This window comes from Artemia franciscana, chromosome 1 (assembly GCF_032884065.1).
Source record: "Artemia franciscana chromosome 1, ASM3288406v1, whole genome shotgun sequence".
Classification (NCBI taxonomy): Eukaryota; Metazoa; Arthropoda; class Branchiopoda; order Anostraca; family Artemiidae; genus Artemia; species Artemia franciscana.
In genome coordinates this window covers 61,416,554-61,441,576 of record NC_088863.1, presented here as the reverse complement: position 1 = coordinate 61,441,576, position 25,023 = coordinate 61,416,554, and the positions used below count along the sequence as shown (strand labels likewise).

The following is a 25,023-nucleotide window of genomic DNA, read 5'->3' as shown; positions in this document are numbered from 1 at the left end:
AGGACAATATGATCTAATTTTTCAATTTTTATTTGCAAATTTTCCCAATAGGCTTTGAATTTACGCTAAATTTCAACAAATAATCGAATTCTTTCCATCCTAATCTTTTAGATTGGAATTTTATATTACATTTTTAAGAAATTAGGGTGTTTCCTAGGCAGATTTTCAAATTCACTTTTGTGTGCTGATTTCGAAAATATGAAGATTTTTTTTTGTATAGCATAGGTCATTTTAAGAGGCAACGCTGTAGCACTGCCTATATTAAAGACCCATATGGCTTCAATGTATTGTATTAAAATGTTCAATGTATTGCATAAAATGCCTAGGGTATTAAGGTGAAACCATACGGTAATATTGAGAGGGATGTCCAAATAACAAAAATACGCTATGTGCATGCTCGTTATCAAAAGGGAGCATCAGCAATATCTAAGGTATGGCCGATGGCTTAAGTTGAAACTATCAGGGCCTGGGAAGATTCGAGAGTGATCGGAGGGTAATCCTCTTTTCCCTCTTTGGAATTAAAATAAAACTTCCAGGGCATGTTGAGGGTGATGCTGCAAATTAAATGGAGGGGAACTAACCTCCTTTCTCTTGCCCTTTTTAGATATCCCTCATGACATCCAACCAGAATTTTGAAATAACTACATTGTTCAAAATAGTCAAAAGTTCAGATAATAAGTCCTTCGGAAATGACAGATCCCTCCCCCCAGCCTCTCCGCAAGGGTTGTAAGTTAGGCAATTTGCTCATTGTTTACGCAGACGGTTGGTTATTAGGTAAACCGGGGCATGTTTGATCTCGAGTCTTCAGAAAAGCTTGTGGTGTTAAGGTGAAACTTTCTGATAATGTAGAAGGGGAAGTCAAACTAAACCAAAATGCACTACACGCAGGTTGGTTGTCAAAGGCGCGTATCAGCAATATCGAAGGAACGGCTGAGGGTATTAAGTTGAAACCTTCAGGCATGTTAAGGGCGATATTGAAGAGTGGTTAAAGGGTAAGCAGCCCACTTGCCCTTTTAGATGCCCTACCTCAACACTGATAGAAATTTTGAAAAGCCATTTTATTCAAATACTGAAAAGGTACACCAATTATGATTGCGAGGATGCAATGCCCCCCAGTCCCCCGAGCCATTCTTGCATTTGGGATTTATCATTGGGAAGGGGGGGGGGGGCGTCTGATCCTAGGTGTGTCCAAAAAGGCTAAGGGTATTGAATAAAGACACACTACTAATAAAAGACGCAAAATAAAGACACACTAGGTACAGACTGGTTCTCCAAAGGGTGTATCAGCAATCGGGGACAGGTGAGGGTAAAAAACTGAAACTTTCAGGGCATGCTCAAAGGGATGGTCAAAAATGATTGGAGGCCAGCCAGTCTTTTCCACAATTGTCCTATTTAGATGTCCCTTCCAAACACTGATCAACATTAAAAAGAAAAGAAAAAAATGTTCAAAATAGTCAAAAATCTTAATAACTATGCCTCCAGAGATGCCGAACCACCTGCAGGGAAATGGGACAAGGGTATTAAATTGTGCAATTTGCCCACTACTTGCATATAGGATTTATCATAGAAAAAGAGGGAACATAGTGGGCGTGTCCGAAGAAGCTAAAGGTGTTGCGGAGAAACGTTAAGGAATATTGAGGGAGGTGCTGAATTTAAAAAAACAAGAAAAGAAAAAAAAGGGAACTGCGGAATTAACTTGATACCCTCAGGGCCACAAAAACTACTATTACTACCTACTATTGCAACTGTGACTGTTTGCAACCGCGACTACGACTGATTCTACTTGAGACTAATTTGCGGAAATGTTTAAGAGGTTGTCGAACAAAATCAAAACACACTATGTGGAGGGTGATTGTCAAAAGGGTGCATCAGCAATACATCAGGAGCTGCTGAGGGTATTAAGCTGACACTTTAAGGTGATATTGGACAGTAATCTTGGGCAAAGGCACACTGTTGTCTTTAGATGCTCCCCTACAAACTAATCAAAATTATGAAATACCCACTTTGTCCAAAATAGTAAAAAGGTCCAATAACTATGCCTCTGAGGATGCTAAGCTATCCACATTCCCGGTCAGAGGATTGTAAATAATGCAATATACCATTTGTTTATACATAGAATTTATCATTGGAAACGGGGGGTAGTATTTAATCCTGGTGTGTCAGAAAAGCCCAAGGACATTAAAACAGAATTTCATGGATGCTAAACTAAATCAAAAGACACTAAATATATCCAGGTTATCAAAAGAGCATAATTGCAGTATCTTATGTGCGGCAAGGTGGATTAACTTTAAACTCTTGGTACCCCTATTAGTACTACTATCGTGACAGCAATTACTTACTACTGAAATTATGATGACTTATGATTGCTCGCAAGTTTGACTACATGAGGCTTTGACAACGACTACTTGTGGCCGCTACTGCAACTGCTTGCGAATTCGAGTACTAGTGATCGTGACTGCGACTACATGCGACGACGACAACTTATGACCACGACTGCAAATACAAATGCAGCTTGACAGCTATTCTGGTTACTTGGAACTTTCACTACTTGCAACTGTGACTAATTCCGGCTACAAGTGCGACAGCTCGTGACTGCGACTACTATTACAACTTGTGACAGTGACTGCTACTGCTAGTAATGCTACTATTACCGAGCATCGCGACTATGAATACAAATACTATTGATGCTTTTATTATTAAAACTTGAAGTATTGAACTAAAGTTTAACTACATCCTGCTTGTCAAAATGGCGTAGTGCATCTAGGTCGTGAAAATGACATATCTACAATATCCCATGACTGACATTTCAGGGATTATGGAGGGGCATAATGCAATATATCAAAAGACACTAGATAGGTCCGCGTTGTCTAAGAGATGTATCTACATTTATTTCAGGAACAGCCACGGGTAATAAGTTGAAACTTTAGTAGAATGCTAAAAGTGATGTTATACAAAATCAAAATACACAGTATGTTTCCAGGTTTTCAATACGTAACATGTTCAATATTTTAAGAGCAGTAGCAGTTAGGGAAGGGCGTCAAGTTGAAACATTCGGGAAAACTTGAAGATGTGTTGAACTAAAGACACAATGCGCATCCCAGTTGTTAATGGGTAGGTCTGTAATGTCTCAGCAACAGTTAAAACTTTTATGGAATACGGAGGGGGGATATTCAACTCGATCAAAAGAGAGAATGTGCATCCCGTTTGCAAAAAAATGTACCTACAATGTCAGGAGAAGAGAATGGGATTTAGTAGAAACTTTCAGGGAATATTGAGAAGGATGTTAAAATGGATTAATATACTCAAATGAGAAATAATAAATTAGAATCGGATATTGTAATGCTTAAGCTGAAGACGCAAAAAAACTTGAGTAATATTCAGTATACTAACCCATAATAAAACTTTCGTAATAAAAAACAAACAAAAGTTAAAAAGAAAAAAACCTTCCGAAAAAGAAATTTACAAAAGAAATGTAAAAAGCCACGTTAAACTTGAGACCAGTAAAAATAAACTCCTATAATAAATCAAACTCAGAACGGCCAGATATTAAATTAAAGAATAAATGAAACTTAAAGCCAACAAAAATTAAATAGATGATCATATCAAACTTAAAGATAACATACATTAATATAGATGATAAGTTATTTATTTCATTATTTAAACTATATAAATAATATTATATAAAATTTAAATAATATCAAAGTTTAAATAAACTTAATAGTAAACTTATTAAATATTATATATATTATAATTTATTTATATTTATACATAATAATATATTATGTATATATATAATATATATTGAAGTGTTTAATAAATTATTAATAATTTAATTAAAATAATATATAGATACAAATAAAAAATAATCGTATAAAATATATAAATAATATACAGATCAGATATTTAAATAAATCATAAAACAAGTAAAAATTTGACTGAATTTTCAAGTACAACCTAAAACAAACAAAAATTACTACAAACAAGAGTCTGACTAATGCACCTTTGTCCTTCCACTACCTTAATAGTTCTAAAGCCTATTTCTTCATTTGCGGCTTATTGAAACCAAAATATATTATAAACATTTTTTTTAATTTGTAGTATTGAAAAAAAGTGAAATAAAGTCGTAATTGTTGAAACTTCCAGAAATTGATGCTAATATATATATAAATATATATATATAAATTCCAATTTATTTTCATCATTTCTTCCCAGTCATCTTCATTATTATTGTGATTTACTTTTCATTTGTCGTATGTTTCGGAAAACTATTAAACAAAATACATATATTAGATGAAAGTTAAGTGAAAGTAATTTCACCAAATTCAGTGAATTGTCTCTCTTTAACTTATTAAGAGTTTGTTAGAATCCTTTAAAACAAACCGGGGCCAAAAACATACCTGTGCCCTCTGACGGAGTAAAATAATCCTTATTTGAATGGACGAAGTTGAACGTTCCATTCGAATGGAACGAAGTTGAAGCAAGATCCCGAGTCAGATCATCAGAACCAATAGAAGCAAAATGAGCACTAGAAATTCAACAACAGCAAAGATTCAACTCAAGACAATATTCATACTAATTAATATTTCTGGGTAAAAATCATTACAATTATTTTTTTAATATTTACTCAGTTAAAGTCCATGTTTTTACGGTAAATCTACATTCTAAAAGAATTTTCAAAACAAATTTTTTCATTCATTCCACGAAAGTTTCATCAGCATATTTTATGATTTTCAATCTTATTCCGTTTATGGATATTTGATTCTTATTTTATTTAGCAAACAAACACATTTTAGAAACATTAGGCAATTTTTTTGTCAAGATAGTAAAACTCACTTCAGGGAGAATTTCGGCCCTATGTCCAAGGACCATCTTCAGCATAACACCCAAAAAAATAATATATATATATATATATATATATATATATATATATATATATATATATATATATATATATATATATATATATATATATATATATATATATATATATATATATATATATATATATATATATATATATATATATGGTGTTGTGCTGTTACGGAAGGGCAGTGTGGTCTTCGTCGCTATTTTATTTAGATGATTTTTTCAATAACTAATCTCAGGAGTGATTCAGTAGTTATGTTTTTTTTCCTGCGATGCAATTTTTCATAATGACAAGTACGATCTAATGATTCATTTAATACTCAGTAAAAAAAATATTCAATAACCTATTATAATCTCTCTCTTCTGGCGTTTCATTTCTATCTAAAACCCCAAGAGCTACTGTTAAATTATGCACATTTTTAGGCGAAAAGTTTTTCTTTTTGTAATAGTCTTCTTATACAAAGTCTTTTTAATCTTGTTTCAAAACTAAGCAACACCAAAGACCTATAAATACACTTACATTGCGGTCTGGCAAAAATTCACTTTCACCAACTATTATGTCTTTTGGACCGTCTTTACCGTAGTCCAGGCTGGGGGTATCTTTACTAGTGCCAGATAGATCCCAAGTTGTTGCAGTTTTTCCCTTTTTATTGCTACCCTTTGGACTAAGTGCTTCTTGACTTTTTGGACTTTTCCTATAAAAAAAAAGAACAAGTGGGTTAAATCGAGTAACTTTATCATTTGATACTTAACTTTATATATGAGGGGTTAAATATTTATGGATAGAAATAGTGACTTGCGCTAGGATCCATAAATAAAGAACGTCCTCCAAGAAAAGAAGTTGTAAAAAATTCTGCCGTACCCCTCTTGAAGGACGGGCCTGTGGTCAGATGTGTACTTACTAGAATACAGGGAGATATGAGCTTCTAAAATTGAAACCTACGCCCGGAATCAAGCCGTTTGAGGCTAAAATTCTTGCGCATGTTCCTGCTCCCCCATTCATCCTTCGTTTAGTTTCATTATTTAATTTCTCCAGTGGATTTTTTACTTTTTTAATTTTTTCTTGCAGAATCTTCCCTCCCTAGTCAAAATTATCCCCCTTTCTGTTTGGTCCTGTATGGATTGCAAAAAATCCTGATTTCTGGTAACCTATCATCTTGTAACCATAAATATTTATTTCATTATAGTTCTTGAGGGCGGGATCAAACCACATTTCCGTATATCTCGCAGTTAGCTAAAGGGTCATTCAAACAAAAACACAAACTGTTCAAAGAAAATTCCACAAGAAAACATATAACAAATTTTCCTAAGCCTTTCAGAGCATTAATGTTTCAGTAACATATTTGATGACACTGTAACTACTACGGTTTTCAAAATCCCCATCTTAGTTCTTACCTTGAATAAGAACGGAAGTGACAGTTCCACGCAAAAAGCTATCAGGAACATGAGAACAGCAAATACACATTTGGAAAAGCAACTGTAAATGGTCAAACAAAGACGGGCAATTTACTCTAAGATGATGAACACTAATTCCGTTAATATCAACAGAGATTGATTTCAATTTCTTAACAGATGCAATTACAGCATCATCAAAACGGGTAGAATTTGTAACTGAGGCAAGGAAGACGGGAGAACCGAATCAAGCAATTTTGAGCAAAATGCGTGCACTGCATAATTCACTTTAAAAAATATAACTGAATAGTGGTCAAACCACGCAGCTGACGAGATGGGGCAATTAAGATTTGCTGAATTATCTATTTTAGATGAACTAATCACTTTGTCCCATTCATTCTTGTTGGTAGGACAATCTAGTCCTTTATATCGGCTTGACCGCAGAGGTTTATTAAACATACACTTATTTTTTTAATTGCAAGTAAAATTCCGGATGGTGGTCAACTCCAATCACTGCGCAAGATAAACACTTGCTGCTAAAACCAGCATCATTCCTCACCTTAAGTAGACTCTCTTTCAAGTTTTCACAAGTAGCTTCAGAAAAAAGATTTCAAGGAATCTGCTTAAGATCTTAGGCTTACTAACGAGGAAGTACCTTAAACGTGTTTGAAGCTCTTTATTGGTGGCAACATTCATCATACCCAAAAATTCATTCTAGAAATACGGGTATACCAACGTTAACAAAATATTTGAGCTTCGAAGAGTTCAATACGAACTTTTCTGATACTTTGCAGGGAAACATCAGTTTAAACAAATCACTTATGCCATAAAACTGTTGTCGGTAATATCTAATAACAGACACTCCTTCCATCAAAGTATTCCAGCGTGATAGACTGTTTTTTCTACAAAAATAGTATTTATGACATTTGGATGGAGCTCTTGAAAGTTCTGGCGTGGACAGCCGTAAGTCACGACTGACGAGTCTAGCTTCATTAATGCTTATACTCAACAATCATCCTTTTTTATTTTATCCCATTTATTCCTGACAGTTAGGATAAACTGGCACAAAAGGGGTTTTCATTCGTAGATCCCTTCCCAAAAATATTGAATAACTGCTTACTACTTATAACTACTTATTGTTGCACCACGTAAAATTTCTAGCAATTTTTGTGGAACTGACCTGATTGTTACATTGACTGTAAAATTCGACCATCCATGGGATTAAGAGAGGCACTGCATTAAAATTACAAGTTGCAGGAGGGCTGAAAGGGTATTTGATATCTTAAAGAGGTGCTTAAAGCAAATTAAAATGGAGAAAAAGTGCATAAAAAAGCAAGGAGAAAAAATAAAATAAATTCAAATACCAATATCAATCAAAAACCCGTAACTTATGCTCCAGCAGGTTCTCCGACCAGAATTCACGTGAGTTTAAATTTAAATTTTCCAAATAAAGAAAAGCCGCTATCTAACATACTTACTTTGTGCCATGAAGAAAGGTAAGAGGGTGTGTGACAATTGAGTATGAAATAGAACAGAAAGGTAATGGGTGGGCTAGCTGACATAGTGAAAAACATGAGCAATAAATCTTTTTCAGAAATGATGGACAGTTTTATGGATTTTTATATGACTTTATTGACCAAAATGGGACGTTAATAATTAATTAGACTTATCTCGCAAATTTTTAGGATATGCAAGGATACAAAATCATACTGGATTGCAGCTATGACAAAAATAAATTTTAACGCAAGATCTTGCACTTTTCCTATGGATAACTTTTTTTTCAGGTTATATTTCGTACGTCTCCCATGTTCGGTAGAAGTACACTGCGCAATTACAAAGCTAGTTTACAAAGAAGGTGACATTTGGAGAGCAGAACGATGCAAAAATGGCTGAATGTCATTATTCTATAGAAAAATTTGAAAAGGTCTGAATAAACAATTATGGAAAAAACAAGAAGAAAAAGGGATAACTAAGAAAATGGATAACTAAGCAAAGGGATAAGCTTCTAAAAGAAAAGGGATAACTTTTGGACGAAACTTTGAATTACAACAGCACATTTTACACTTTCTTGGGGGATTTTTTGGCTGATACCAGCTTCAGCAGGCTATCTGTGTTAGGCTGATACTCTCAAAAAGGAGATACGTACCATTGTGTTGAATCTTATAAGTTTCTAAGACGAATTATCTTTATTTCATACATGAAACTAGTTTTTAAGAAATGATGACATTTTCTGTTACTAAAACAATGGAAAAACTATCTTGGTAAGAAAAAATCCTCAATTTTTATAATTACATTGTTCATCTACAATATCACCTTGAAATTGGTCTGTACAATGTTGTTGACAAATAATGTCTGTTTTGGCTTGCTCTGCATCATAGCTCTATCCAGCTTTATTTACCACTTAGCATAACCAGAAAAAGGCAAGAATACTTACGGATGTGCCCCTTTTCTCATTGCTGTTGGCTTCTTGCGTTCGAACATTGCAAATTCGGAGGGATCTATTGTGCCATTAGCCTCACAAGCCAAATTCTCAAAAGGCTTGTCTACTTCTAAAAGCAAGCAGTACAATAAGACAAATGCACACAGAAAAATGAAGAATCATATACCTTAACAATAAATGTAAACATATCAGCAAATAAAAAGGGATGAAGTCATCGGGCTGAATTCAAAAGAACAGATATGAAAAAAAGGATACCAAAAGAAAAGGAAAAACATAAAAAAACAAATTTGATTGTTTGTTCTTTTTTTACAGCTTTTTTTGTGTTTACAAACAAAGCACAATTTAAACCGAAGATAAGAAGAATCTCTTAGTCAACATAGGACAGTTAATACAGAAAGTGTCTTATGACTCAGACTATCAAAGCTTTGACATACATCTAAAAACATTCTCACAGGAATTCTGCCTGATCAAGAGCTGGAGGAATGAAATCTATAATCACAAGGACTATTGAAATAGTCTTTGTCTTTCATTTGGCAAGACAAACGACCATGAAACTTCTTTCACCTCGTAGGTCTTGTCTGTAGAACAGCTATTGTGGTTCAAACAAAATGTGCTGAATATCTTCATCAGATTGATAGCAATGACGTTGTACATTACCGTTAAAAAAAAGAAAAAAGAACACCCTTCAAAAGAACATATCTAGCTTTCAGTTGGTAACAGATTATGAATAAGTCCCTCGACTGGAGTGGACGAAACAACACCAGAGAATGAAGTACCTTAACTGTATAGCTTCAAACTTCCCTAACATTAAACTTCAAAGTTTGATCGGACAGCGGGATATCTGCAGCATTATTTACTAAAAGAACTGCAGTATCATTCTATATGGTTCTCTTGAGGCAAAGAAAACCTTAAATTAAATTAATAAATTTAAGGATAGGCTTTATAGCTGACTTAGGGACAGAGAAATGGACTGAATCCAGAGAATACAGCTAACTGAGATCCAATCGAAACGACTGCAGTTCTTCATGCCAGTTTATAAGTGATCAACAATTTTAAAGTCATTTCTATTGCTTGTGTGTCTGCTAAAAGTGCGGAACAAGAGTTAGGCAGAGACGCGGCAATTTTGAGTTTTAAACCGGGGATGCAAGAGATAGCACCTCTACCATATTTTTTAATTAGAACTATGATAATGTACTTCTAAATGGTCAGGGAAATGATTAGATTTCTGCTCCTTTAAATTCTATGTACTTGCACATTTCGGTAGCACGAACTGTCATGCGATAAGAGGCAGACACTGCAATAGAGTGGGATCATCTCCCAAGGTAGCGAGTCAATGTCCCGCTTACCACAACCTTGAATCTTAGAAAAATATATATTAAATTTCACAGTCTCTTATCCATTCAGAGAAAAAAGACCAGAAAGTTCTCTAAGTTCTCACACGAATTTTTTTGTGCAGTCTCATATTAAAAAATCGAGAAACATAATTTACCAATTCATCAAGAGACGTAAAAAAGGAAAGTGAAGAATTTATAAACACATCCACAAAAAAAAAAAAAAAAAAAAAGCTTCGGAATTCCAGTACTTTTACCTTTCTTCTTATCTTTGAAAAGCAAAAAAGAAAAAAAAATTTATCTATACGGACTACAAAGCATCTGTAAATGCTACCATATGAAATAATAAGTTTCTCCGCTTAAAAAGTCATAGGTTGGCAATAAAAAAAAAAAAATACTTAATTACTATTACATAAATCTTATCAGGTCTGAAAGATGACTCGTAAAGAACATTTTCAACAATCCTTATCATTTCACATTCACAAACGGGGTCAAACACCTTGAGCTTAACAAAAAGAGACCCAAGAAATTCTCAGCAATCACCAGCTGTACCCAAGCGTTGACATTGATATTGCTGTACCCAAGCAATTTGAATTTTTGAGGAATATATACACCCAGGCTAATAAATATCTATCTTCGATCCCCACGAACTTTAAGTTAATTGTATGAGTTTCCCAAATTTTACTAGAAAACAATTACTAAAAGGAATTTTAAGATATATCCAAAAAATAGAAATTTATATGGGACCAGCAATGCCCACTGAAAAAGCGTAAACGAACGCTTACTTTTTAATACTTTTAGTACTAGGCCTGACTTCTTCATAACAATACCACGGGCAATTTTTGCACATTTCTCAATTCGAAGTCTAAGCATAACTAAAAAGGGCTTATAATCCCATATTCGCCACTCACTCTCTCGGACTACCTGTCTTGGGTTTTCTACAGTTAGCCATGGCTTTATGCCCGTAACTACTTGATTTTAATTAATGACTACTACATGAGATACTCTTGACTAGCACCATTTATGATGAACTATGTCGATCCTTTGTGTAAAATTAATTAAAAAAAAAAAAAAACGTTTTCAACAAAATAAGTTTTTCAAAGAAAATTAAAGAACTCCCACAATAAGCATACAACTACAAACCAGCATCAATGTATAAATGAAACCCAAAACGAACAGAAATTGCAATAAATAAGCAAGTAAAACTCAAAACGAGCAGAAATTAACATGAGTAGAATTCGAAACCCTTATGCTTTCTAAAAGCTAGAATATGATTTGCACTTTACTGAAAAAATTCTTTTACACGTTTTCACTTTTATCGAACATTTATTTTATTTTCACTTTTATTTTAACTGTAGTAAGGAGCGACCCGGCTCAATAGTAACCAAAACTCTAAAAAATGGAATTTTGATACCAATACCTACATCAAAAGAATCACATTTTAATGCTGATTTTAAATATATAAGTTTCATCAAGTTTAGTCTTACCCATCAAAAGTTACGAGCCTGAGAAAATTTGCGTTATTTTAGAAAATAGGGGGAAACGCCCCCTAGAAGTCATAGAATCTTAACAAAAATCACACAATCAGATTCAGCGTATCAGAGAACCTTACTGTAGAATTTTCAAGCTCCTATCTACAAAAATGTGGAATTTTGTATTTTTTGCCAGAAGGCAGATCACGGATGCGTGTTTATTTGTTTTTTTGTTTGTTTTTTTTTCCCAGGGGTGATCGTATCGACCCAGTCGTCCTAGAATTTTGCAAGAGGGCTCATTCTAACGGAAATGAAAAGTTCTATTGCCCTTTCTAAGTGACCAAAAAAAATTGGAGGGCACCTAGGCCCCCTCCCACGCTAATTATTTTACCAAAGTCAGCGGATCAAAATTCTGAGATAGCCATTTTATTCAGCGTAGTCGAAAAACCTTATAACTATGCCTTTGGGGACGACTTATTCCCCCACAGTCCCCATGGGAGGGGCAACAAGTTACAAACTTTGACCAATGCTTACATATAGTAATGGTTATTGGGTATCGATAATTTGTCACGGGGGAAGAAAATCTCCATGAAGGGAGCGCAGGATTTACTAGCATTATTTAAAAAAAAAACAATGAAAAAATAAATGAAAAAGTTCTTTCAGCTGGAAGTAAGGAACAGCATTAAAACTTAAAACAAACAGAAATTATTACCCATTTGAGGGGCTCACCTCCTTCTAATACCTCGCTCTTTACGCTAAAGTATTTTTAGTAATTTCAACTATTTATTCTATGACTTTTGTGATTCTGGGGTCATTCTTAATGAATCGGGACAAAATTTAAGCTTTAGTGTAAAGAGCGAGGATCTGACAAGGGGGCGAACCCCCTCATATATGTAATAAAAATATGAGAATATAAAAGTTCTTTACGTAAGGTAATTTATAAGTTACAAAAATCTTTTACTAATAAAAATATTTGTAAAAAATGAAAAGTTCTAGTTGCCTTTTTAATTAACCAAAAAATCGGAGGGCAACTAGGCTTCCTCTCCCACTCTTTTTTTCTCAAAATCATTCGATCAAAATTATGAGAAAGCCATTTAGCCAAAAAAAAAAGAAGCAAATTTCGTTTTAATTATTCCTCTGCGGAGAGCCAAAATCAAAACATGCATTGATTCAAAAACGTTCAGAAATTAAATAAAAAAACAAGTTTTTTTAACTGAAAGTAAGGAGCGACATTAAAACTTAAAACGAACAGAAATTACTTCGTATATGAAAGAGGCTGCTTCCTCGTCAACGCCCCGCTCTTTACGCTAAAGTTTTTTACTGTTTTAAAAAGAAGAATTGAGAGACAGGGTCAACTTACTTTCAGTTAAAAAAAAAACTTGTTTTTTTTATTTAATTTCTGAACGTTTTTGAATCAATGCATGTTTTGATTTTGGCTCTCCGCAGAGGAATAATTATAACTTTAAGAAATCAAAACTAACTAAGATATTAAGGAATAAGTATCAGAATATGTATATTGAACTGACAATGCGCATTCATTTGAACTTTTTTCCAGCAAAGTGCAAATTATATTCTGGCTTTTAGAACGCATAAGAGTTTTGAACCCTACTAATGTTAATTTCTGCTCGTTCTGAATTTGACTCGGTTATTTATTTTAATTTCTGTTCGTTTTGGGTTTCATTTATTCATTGATGCTGATTTATGATAGTTGTATTCTTGGTAGATTATTTGATTCTATTTTGTTAATATTTGGTTTAATGGAGTTCTTTACTCTGTTTTTAAACTTATATTGTGGAAAAAGTTTTTTTTTTAAATTTATTTGTGTTCGTTTTATATTGACATAGTCTTTTTCAGAGAAAAGGAAAACAACAGTTTGAATTTTTGGTTTTTGAAGAATTTATAGTTTGACTTAGTATCTGTATGCTGGAAAAACTTTTTTGGCAATTTAAAACAACATAAACCCTTTGTCTGATACGCTGAATCTGGATCTAGGCATTTACGCCCCGAAAAATGCCCCCCGCGGAAGTTTTGTCTCCAATCACTTTCGGCTTCTAAAAAAGGACCAGAAATCTCAATTTCTGATCGAATGAGCATCCTTTGGAGTTTTTACGACCATGAAGCACAGGTGGGGATGAGGAAGTGGCAGTCCCCTTCCTATACGGAATAAATTATGGGTTTAATGTTACTCTTCACTTTCATAATAACAGCGTAGACCAGAAAAGTTCCCAAAAATCAAAGGAGATTAAATATTAATTTCAAATTCTTGTACGTTAAAAAAAAACAAAAAAACAATTCTATTCCCCCCATAAGAAAAATTTACACCTCAAACAAAAGTCCTGGATACGGCCCTGGGGGAAATAAGGTATCCCCCTCCTTCCCTAAGGTAAATTCCCTCTCGTTTTACAATTCTAAATATTTGCATATAAGGGCTTCATGAGTCTCCCTAATTTTTTTTAATTAGAGAGCGATGGAAATGCCTCAAAGGGTGCGCTATAATTCCAAAACATCCCAACTCTCATTGAGCCTTCAGATAAATATATTATTAGTTCTAAGGGAGAGACGAGGGGAGGTAGAAGTTGATATATAATCTCCAGGGCCATATCCAGGACATTTGTTTGTTTTTGTTTTTTTTTTTTGGGGGGGGGGTACATGTAAAAGAATATGTCAAAAATGTGAAATTGATATTCAATATCTTGATTTCTGGGATTATATCTTGTCTACGATGTTATCATAAAAGTAAGAGTAACATTAAACACCAAAATGAGCAGAATTTATTCCAAATGAGCTGAAAAACGCATCGAAATATTAAAGTGATATTTAATCCCTCTTGATTTCTTGGAATATTTCTGGTCTACGCTGTTATTATAAAAGTAAAGCCCCAAATGAGCAGAATTTATTCCATATAGAAGGCGGACTGTCCCTTCCTCATCGAGACCATATCCGCGAGAAATAATTATTCAATTTTCTTAGTCCCAACCTGTACCTCTGTTCACTCCATCATAGGGCAATCCTTAAGTTTTAAATTATTTTCTTTAACCCTTACCTTAAGCTGTTATAATAGCTCAACCCTTTCAAAACAAGAAAACCAAAATTAAAAGAAACAAAAATATAAACTAAAGATTATAGGATACTCTACAATATATATTCTACCTCTATTTTTAAAAAAACGAAGAATATTCCGAAATCCCTCCTTTTTATTGTTCCTTTTGTCATATTTTTACTTCGACTACTCAGCTTTAAAACGTGGGAGAATTTTAGGAAGGGAAGAATTAGCCAAGAACTATTTCGGTTATTCTTTAATGTCCGTTAGTCAATAAGTGATCATAATAGTGTGGACATTTAGTGAGATATAAATTCTCTCTTCATGACTTGTAGTCTCGATTTATTTGTTGTTTGATCTCACTGTCATTGTATAAACGAAATTTGATGAATTCAACTGGGAGAATACTATTAATATTCAATTACTTCCGTAAATTGTCTTTCAATGCATTGCAATTTTGCGTTTTCATGAGAGCAAGTGAGACAATATTTACTTAGGATTGACGCATTTAAGATAACTCTATACGAAGCCACTTGAAAAATGGTCGATAATTTATAAGTGGCTTCCTTCGGGGCCGATCCAACGAAAACGTGCCCGATCCAAAAGGTAGAAAAAAAGAAAAAAAATTGTCAAGAAAAAAGAAGAAACCCGCCATAAAATGGAATAATTGTGAATTCGCACGGAACATTTGAATTTATTTTACAGCACTGACTGAAAAGAGTATAGACCTTTGGTATAGAATATGTTCCCTTTTTCCCCAATAACTTCATCCTTCGTAGCGACCACAACCGACAATTTTTTTTTCAGTTTTTTGACTCTCCTGAGATGTTACAAAAATGGTACATGTCGCACTTCTAATTACCACACCCGATTTGCGAACCTGGCCGCTAGCATGTCAAAAATATCTTAGGAATAGTTTCGAGCGTCAATTTAAAAATTACAACAATTGTTGTGGGAACAGTTGAACTAACCAAACGACAAAATTTGCATCATAATACGACTGCTTCTACTCCTACAGCTGCTATTATTATTACTACTGCTACTAAAGCAAATACTACCACTATTAACTGTACTACTACTGCTACTACTATAACTACTTGTGCTATTGCTCCTACTAATAAATCTAAGGGTATTAAGACGAAAATTATGGGCAGTATTGAAACCGTATTGGAATACACTACGCCCATACAGGTTGACAATAGGACGTTTCAGCAATGTTTCAGGACCGGTTGACGGCATTAAGTTAAAAAATTTCCTTGTGTGTTTGAGAGGATGTTAAAAAAAGGTGCTATTTGTATACTGCTACGACAACTATTACTACCCATAATTACTAAAGCTTTCAACAATACTGAAGAAAGTTAATGTCTCAAAACTTTGTTTGGATTTTTACCATGGGAAATGATGGGCGTGGGTTTTTTTGGTGTTCTCTCAAATAACTTTGATTCTTAAAAAGGGCCCTATAACTTCCAACTTAAAATCAAATGATACATATCTGAACTTACTACAACCACTCATTCCATATAAACCTTATATGCCCCCAGGACGTACATTAAAGTCTTTGCCCCAGGGCTCTGAGGGGGTTGGGCCAACCCAGTAGTCATTGTTATATGTTCTTTGGACTATTTTAAGCATAATTTTTGAACGCACAATTTCAATCAGATACATTTGGCGAAAAGAAGGGTAGTTGGATAGGGGGAGGGGGGTTACTTGACCTCCAACACTACTGACTCTTAAAAAGGAACTAGAAATTCCAATTTAAACCAAATAAACCCCTCCAAATTTTATAGAGTCACCCCTTCTTGAAGAGCCTTATATGCCCTTGGGGCATAACCTACAACCCTCGGCTTCGGGCTCTGGTGGTTTGCATCAGCCTTAAAAGCCTTGTTATGTGATATTTGGACTGTTTTGAATAAAAGGACTGTCTCGAAATATATATTGGACACATCTTGGGACAACACGACGTTGCGTGTGTGTGTAGGGGGGGGGGGGGTAGCTGCGATCTGACCACTTTTACTCTTAAAAACGGCTCTAAAACTTCTGATTGCCGATTCAATGAGTCCTCTTTGAAGCATATAGGACCAGCCTTTCTACAAGAGCCTTATATGCACCCAGGACATAAAGTAAGACCCTCTCTCTGAGACCTGTGGGGGGGGGTGTTTTCCTCACATACATAAATTTTAAAACCTTTAACTACGATGAATAAAATTGTTTTCTCCAAATTTTATTTGGAGGTGTTAAGGGAAATGATAAGCATGGAGGGAGGGGGGAGTTGCTTGCTCTCAAATCACGTTCGCTCTCTAAATGCCTTCCATCACTTTCTACGCTTAAAAAGGAACCAGAACTTCCAAACTTCCAATCTTATAAAGTTAAACGACTATCCCTTCCATAAAAACTTCAAATATCCCTCAGCTTAACCTACAACCGTCATCCCTAGACTCTGATGATTGGTTTCAGACCCAAAAACCCTTTTATATGATCTTTGGAATATTTTGAACAAAATGACTGTCTTAAAATTTTGTATTCAATGTATTTCGGGAAAACAAGACGTGTTGAGGGAGGGGGGAGATACCTGCCTTCTGATCACTTTGACTCTTAAATGGGCACTAGAAATTCCCATTCCCAATCCAATAAGTCCCCTCTGAAGCATATATAGCCACCCTTTCTATAAAAAACCTTATATTCCCCCGGGGCGTAATTTATAACACCTGCCCTTGCAGCTTTGGGGGTGAGGGTGACTTTCTTAAAGACATAATTTCCGAACTCTTCAACTACAATGAACAAAACTACTATCTCCAAATTTTGATTGGATGTCTTTGGGGGAATGATGAGCGGGGAGGGTTGCTCTCAAATCACTTTTGACTCTTAAAAAGGGTACTATAACTTCAAATTCCGAATGAAATGAGCACCATCTGAAGTTTATACAACCATCCATTCCATAAAAACCTCATGCGACCAGAGGCCACGACTTAAAATGTCATCCCAAGGACACTTCTAGAGTCAGTGTTTTAGTTAATTGGACAACTTTGATCAAAGGAACTATCTCACAATTTTAATCAGATTCGTTTGATGAAGAGGGGTGGTCGGAGAGAAGGGGGGTAGCTGCCTTTCATCATTTTTGACTCTCAAAAGAGACCTACAGTTTATACAACCACCCCTTCCATAGAAACCTTAAATACACCCCTGGCATAACTTACAAGCCTTGCCCCAGGGCTCTGAGGTTTGTTTCAGTCCCAAAAGCCTTGCTATATGAGGGGGGGGGGTTCGTCCTCAAAGACATAATTTCCGGATCTTTCAACTACGTTGAACAAAATGGCGAAATCGGAAGACTTTAGGAAAATGACAGGCGGGGGGGGGGGGGGTGATTCTCCCACCAATTACTTTCAGCTATCATAAAGGGCACTAGTCCTCTAAATTTCCAATTGAATGAGCCACTTTTGAAGTTTCTAGAACAACGCTTCACATAAAAATCTTACATGCCCCTAGGGCATGTAACACATGCTTAGCTTAAGCACATAACTCACAAGCTTAGCCCTCAGGCTCTAGGGGTGTTATCATCCACAAAGACATAATTTCTGGGCCCTTCAACTACGTTGAATAAAATGACAATGTGAAAATGTTGCTCGAAAACGTTTGGGGAAATGAGGGGTGGGGGGGGGGCATTTGCACTCGATCACTTTTGACTATTAATAACGACGCTATCCCTCTAAATTTCCAATCAAATGAGCCTTTTTATGAAGTTTCTACGACAACAATTTCTGTAAAAAACCTTATATGACCCCAGGGCCATAACTTTCAGACTTTGCCCTGAGGACTGTTTGTCATCCTCAAAGACATAGTTTTCAGACCTTTCAACTACATTGAACAAAATGGCTATCTCAAAATTTTGATTGAAAGTGTTTGGGAAAATAGTGTGCATGGGAGGGGAGTTAGTTGCCTTCCAATCACTTACGACTACTAAAAAGGGCACTAGTCCTCTCAATTTCCAAACGAAACAACCCTTTTTGAAGTTTCTACGACAACACTTTCTATCAAAAGACTTTATATGCCTCCAGGGCATAACTTATAACCCTTGCCTTAAGGGCTGTAGGGGGGGGGGGTTATATTCAAATACATCATTTCCGGACCTTTCAACTACGTTGATCAAAATGGCTGTCTAAAAGTTTTAATTGGATGTTTTTGGGGAAATGGTAGGCGTGGGAGAGGAGTTAGTTGGCCTCCAATCACTTTTGACTATTAAAAAGGCCACTAAAGCCTTCAATTTTCAATCGAATGAGCCCTTTTTTGAAGTTTTTAAGACACAAAGTGCCCTTGTCTAAAAAAAATAAAATAATAATACATTTTGCCAACATTGTTCTTTACTTAGGCAACACAAACAGCCAATGATATGGAAAAAGGGAGTTTTTTTGAAAAAGAATTCTTTTAATTATGTATCTATATATATATATAAATAATTTGTTTGTGTACTGACGTCATGTTTGTCAATTGTATATGACGTCATTATAAGTATATAAGAAGGCCTTTCAAAGAGAAATTTTTAATATATATAAAATGCCAAAAGGCTTGCGGCTAATAGAGAAAGTAAGAAAAGAAAGCGTGCCGAGGAATCACAGCAACAGTGTGAAAACAGGCTTGCAGCTAATAGAGAAAGTATGAAAAGAAAGCGTGCCGAGTAATCACAACATCAAAGAGAAGTTTTTAATATAAATCTTAAAATGACAGAAGAACCTACAATGGCAGAAGAAACAGCCGAGGAAGCTGCTCAAAGAGCTAATGCCAAAAGGCTTGCGGCTAATAGAGAAAGTAAGAAAAGAAAGTGTGCCGAGGAATCACAACAACAGCGTCAAAACAGACTTGCGGCTAATAGAGAAAGTATGAAAAGAAAGCGTGCCGAGGAATAACAACAACAGCGTGAAAATAGACTTGCGTCTCAAAGAGAAATCACCAAAAGAAAGCGTGCCGAGGAATCACAAGAGCAACCTGAAACAACCTGGACAGCAAGAGTCAAAACGTATCAAAACTGAAAATGATAGCGATGATGATTGGGTTTGGGATTTTGACTTGGATAAGGTCATCAATGCCTACCAGATTTTAGTTTAAAAAAACAAAGGTTCGGCAATATGTATTTCATAGTGACGAAATACAAGTCAAGGTAAAACATACCAAACAACTTGAAAGTGATACCGATGATAAAAAAAACGACGTTGAAAGGACTATCGTTTCCCAGTTGCAACATCTTTTCCATATAAATAATAATTTAGTGCTTCTGTTCAAAACAGCAATCGAATTGATGCCTACTGATATGCAACTATCAACGAAATGGCAACCGTTATGGTCGGTGATTTGTATATGACGTCAAAGGCTTTGTATATGACGTCATTATAAGTATATAAGAAGGCGTTTCAAACAGAAGTTTTTATTAAACTCATCGATGCTACGATGCCCTACAATATCCTATCTTTTTTGGGATGGAGCCGACGGCTATCAATTTAATATTAAATTGACAAATCCAGCCACTAGCAAAGAAATGGATAAGAAATGCAGCGCAATGAAATATTATGCCTATAGATTAATGATTCGTCATTTATTACATTTATATATAATCCATCTTGGGATTAGATACAACAGCTTTTACATCCTGGACAATCGCCGGTTCATAGACATGACATTACGGCCCGTGTCTTTCGGCAGAAGTTGCTCTCCTTCATCTCCTACAGAGCTATGGGAGAAATACAAATCGCAAATGGCCGAGAATATACTCCATCGAATACGGCTAGAAAGGTCAGATATGACCTTGGACTTTACAACAGAAATTTATAACTGCACTTTAGTTATGATTGAAGATTTGTGCTTATCTATTGCAAACAAACTTCTCAATCATTTGGGAATGCCTTCACCTAATCGTACTACTTCTATTTCTACATGTGTAGAATGGGATCGTGAACAAAGTTACAACACAACTGATCTATTGTCGTATGTTACAGAACGAGACACAGGGAATATAAATGACGACCGGGACACTCAAAAAGAGAAGTTACAGACCGAGACACCGGGACATAAATGACGACCGGGACACAGGGAATATAAATGACGACCGGGACACAGGGACACAACTACAACGGAGACGCCGGAAGGGCACATGGGGGATATATAAATGACGACGGGGACACAGGGAATATTCGATTAGCAATTACCATCAACAAAGCCCAACGGCAATCATTAGAAAAATGCGGTATAGATCTGAATACGGATTGTTTTCCCATGGACAATTGTATGTTGCATGTTCAAGAGTCGGTAAACCTGACAATCTATTTATATGCACAGACAATGGGACAGTGAAGAATATTGTATATTCGCAAGTTCTACGTAGTTAAAAAGATATATATATATCTATCTATATTCACAGGTGGGACACAGGGACACAACTACAATGGCGCGTAACTAATATGGCACGCAACGACTTACGCGCGCGGGGGGCTTGGGGGGGGGGGGGTGGCGAAGCTTCCCCACCAACTAGGTGTTGGTGTGGCGCGAAGCGCCGCACCATCAGCTAGTTACTTATATTATTATCTTGTCGAAAGATAACCGTGTGTAAAGATTGCATTCACTTATTACGTCATATATGGTCATAATCTATACGTTTATAACGTCATTCACCAAGTTTGTACACGAAAATGAAGTTTTTTGTCAAAATTGATTCTATTTTATAAACTTTTTTTTAATTACAAAAGGCTCTAGATATAGTAATTTTTATTAAAATGAGCCATTCAGTTCTCTATAATTTTCCACGGAACAGCTACCTGAGGAGAGAGAAAAAAACGGAAAGAAAAAAAGATACCACATGTCCAGAATATCGCGGTTGCAGCCATTATTATTGATTTTCAATCCAATATAATTTCCTTGTCGTTCAAACCTAGAGACGTAAAATTTCTATACAAGGGTTTCGGACAAGGCGGTTCTAACAGTGTACTTCTTGTTTTATTCTGATCTATTTTTAGGAGTTACGAATTATTTTGGTTTTTACTATGGGGCGTCAACATTTCTTACTAGGTTGCTAGCTAACGCTGCAAACCAGATAATAAAAACTTGTCAAGAGATATCTGACACCAGTGAGAACTGCATTGGCCATAAGGTTATTAAAAAAAAAATTGAATATACGATTGATTTAGTCCAGGAATGTGATTTTGATAATATAATTAATCCTATGCATGAGATCCATATACCAAACAAAGTTAACATCATAACAACCATAGTACATTCATGTTTGCAACCAAATCTTGAAAAAAAAAAATCACTGAACTTAACCAACTTGAATAGAAAATTAACCAAGTAACCTAGCTAAACATAGAGGTAATTAACAAGATCTCTGGACATGAGGCAATTAGCAGCGCAAGGTCTTGTAATAATACATTTCCTTTAGGGATCGATAATATGGCTGTGAACGACTTTTACAAGGCTGCAGCTTTAGTTTTAGTGAATTCTAAAGAAAAAATTAACGAAAAGAAATATTTTGGTAAATAGGTAGCTTACTGATTATGATACCTCTCGGCTTCTTGAATGTTCTAGTGTCTCTGATGTAACATGGACTGGAGTGTCTCATACAGTCAGTATTTTGTTTGTTGATTTTGCGCTTAAGATCAATGTCATTAAAACTGGTTTGAAAGTCAAATTGACTGCTGATATTACAATTAAAATCAACTTGGTTAGGTTAGGTCACCTTTTACGTGTTTTGAATGTCATTTGATCCAGCACTGTTGTAATTGATGTCACTCTCTTGACCGCGTAATTGCCAATTGCCAAAGGTTAGTTGTTTAGTGTTCCTGATGCTACGGGCCCCATAAATTATCGAAAGACTCTCCCAGTCAGTTGTACCTAAAATGTACGAATTGTGGTAGAGACCATGGGGCTCTTAGTTTGTGAAGTCCCAAGTTGCACGTTATTGATGCCAAAGATTTAGTTAAATGAAATTCCTTCAAGAGCATTTATTGCTGACTGTGCGTTAATTCCTAATGATGTATCTTTAGTAATTGTTTTTTTTTTCAACATATGACTGAAGTACGGGTAGCCATTCTCCTACTGGATTCACCATGGTGCTGAGCCACCGATTCTCTTTCTTCCCCCTAAATGTTATCGATCTAATGATCTTTATTCAGCCATCAAGATGGCTGATACAATACTAGCTAATGTATAGTGGCTGATAATAAGAAGAATCTGGCGTCATTCAACAACTTTGTCAAAGCATGCACGAAATTGAAAATTTGGTTTCTGGTATTGAGATACTTGGTAATGACTGGTCACGACTGAACGAAATTAATTGTGATGTGACAACGCCTTCCCTTGAAACATAATCACTGCTGGATTGTTCCCCTCTACCTTCCAGACCCAAACAAAGATGCAGTGCTAACTTACATACTTTTTAGTGGCTCCTTTTCTAACTTCAACCACGGTGCATCAACTGCTAGTGAGGTTGCTTCAACCGTCCACGTTCATGAATACGGGTGAGGGAATGACAATTTGCCAGTATCTCTGAATGTATCTATCACGTCTAAACTACCAGTAAACTCTACCAAAACCATAGAAAAAAGAGGTTTCAACGGCTTAGTTGGAACTGTTCCAATTGGCCTCTATATTCGGCCTCCCTTGCAAGCTTGTTAAGTACCATTTACTGTACCTAATAACCTTCACTGCTGCAGAAATATCTAAACCAGTGATCTTTTGCAACTAAACACGCATTATCATCAATCATTTCGTCTCTGAAGAAGACGATCAAGCAGTTGTACTGATTGAATATATTCGGCCTAACTAGAGAAAGTACATTAGGATTATTACCCCTTTCGGAGAATGCGAACAATCAGGTCAAGCTATGGTTCGCCTATGCTTTGCAAACCTGGATTGCCTATTTGCATTCCTCTGATTCTACCGTTTAAATATTAAGCATAAATCAAAAATGGCTGATAAAAGACAACTGTGGTCTTTTCGTAAAATTAGATATAATTTTGCTAAGCAATTCCAAAGACTGAAAGTTTGTGTTGAACTCTTCTAAGTTCACTGATTATGTCCCTCCAGTAGCAGTTGATTTAATTACTGATTTGATCAAACAGCTGTTGTCTTAAACTATTGATATTGACAGTATATGTATTTTTCATTTACAAAAGAAATATCAGGAGAACTATTTAACCATTTGCAGTATCAACACTTCCCTTTTCAGGGCATACAGATGTTATAATCCAATCATATGAAGAATTGAGCTACCTCTTCAAATGCGCCTTTGCTGGTCTTCCAATTCTTTTTAGGGACGAGATGTCAATCATCACATATGTGCTTTAGATACATCTAAAGCTTTCAAAAGTTTTGCACACGATTAGTCTTTTTTTTTTATCAGCTTGGTATAAACAAACCAAGTATTTCTTTGCTATGTATTTGCTTAGCGCCAGTATTTTGAGCGTGATTAGTAGAGTTCTCTTCTGTTTGTTTTTTTAATGTGTCTTACTTGACATGTGCTGATGGGCTCCTCCTGTTTATTCGTTCTAAACATAGGCTAGAAAGGAGCGTCAGTTAGGTCAGTTCTATGTTTGATGATATAGGATTATCAATGAATACTTTGAAATCTGAATATTTATTTTTAAATCACATGGCAGTTCTACATGTGAATCTGTTGTCACCGTCAGACATGGATTTATTTTTAGTTCCAAGGATAAACTTAAAACTGTTTATGGAAAAATTGCTGCAATCCGTGGTTCTTTTAGTTTGGGCTGTCATGCTAAACTGTATGATATTCTTTTGCGATCATGTAATTTTATCCTCTTCTGGGCTATAGTCACTTTTTAATAAGCATGGCGTTAAACAAATTAAAAGTTGATTATTTTAGATTCTACAAGATTTTATTATATTTACCGCTTGCTGTGCATATTAGGTGTTCTTTGGGTCATACTTTTCTTATTATTACTGATAGGGAAAAGTTATAAATAATAATACAATCAATGGCCTTCTGAAGCATACATTGAAAAATAAAAGCCTTAAATATAGATGTTCAAACTTCATGTAGGCACAACATAACACATTTTTGTTTGTTTGTATATTATCTATCTTACGTTTTATATGTTTCAGCTTTGCAGCTGAGCACAAAACTTTGAAATAGCTCTCTTCATTACTTTCAACTTTGTCTTATTCAACTTAACAAATACAAAAAAAAATATTATGCCCCAACAGAGAGCAGAGCTCGTAAGGCTGGGACAGTGCAAAAATATAGAAAAAACACCAACATCCATTCGCAATAATGATTCTAAAATTTAACACGGCAAAAGACAAACAAAATGGAAAAAAAAACTTATAAAAGAGAAGCAACAAGGATAAATAAATAAATAAATATCGGACAGGAGGGGCGTGGTAGGCCATCCCAGACACAGGGACCCAAAAACAAATAAGAAGATCAAATAATTTAATTTTCCATCATCAATGGTGAACAATCAAAATTTTAGCAAACAT

The 25,023-nt window shown here is 35.2% G+C and overlaps 1 protein-coding gene across 1 annotated transcript in view; it reads right to left on the bottom strand.

The window, feature by feature from the left end:
• LOC136032338 (signal recognition particle receptor subunit alpha homolog) overlaps positions 1-25,023 on the bottom strand; it is a 79,770-nt gene that overhangs the window by 36,049 nt on the left and 18,698 nt on the right. The window contains exons 4-5 of the mRNA XM_065712662.1: positions 8,693-8,807; positions 5,387-5,561 (exon numbers count right to left, since the gene is read on the bottom strand). Coding sequence (XP_065568734.1) covers positions 5,387-5,561; positions 8,693-8,807 — 290 coding nt within the window. The remainder of the gene's footprint in view (positions 1-5,386; positions 5,562-8,692; positions 8,808-25,023) is intronic.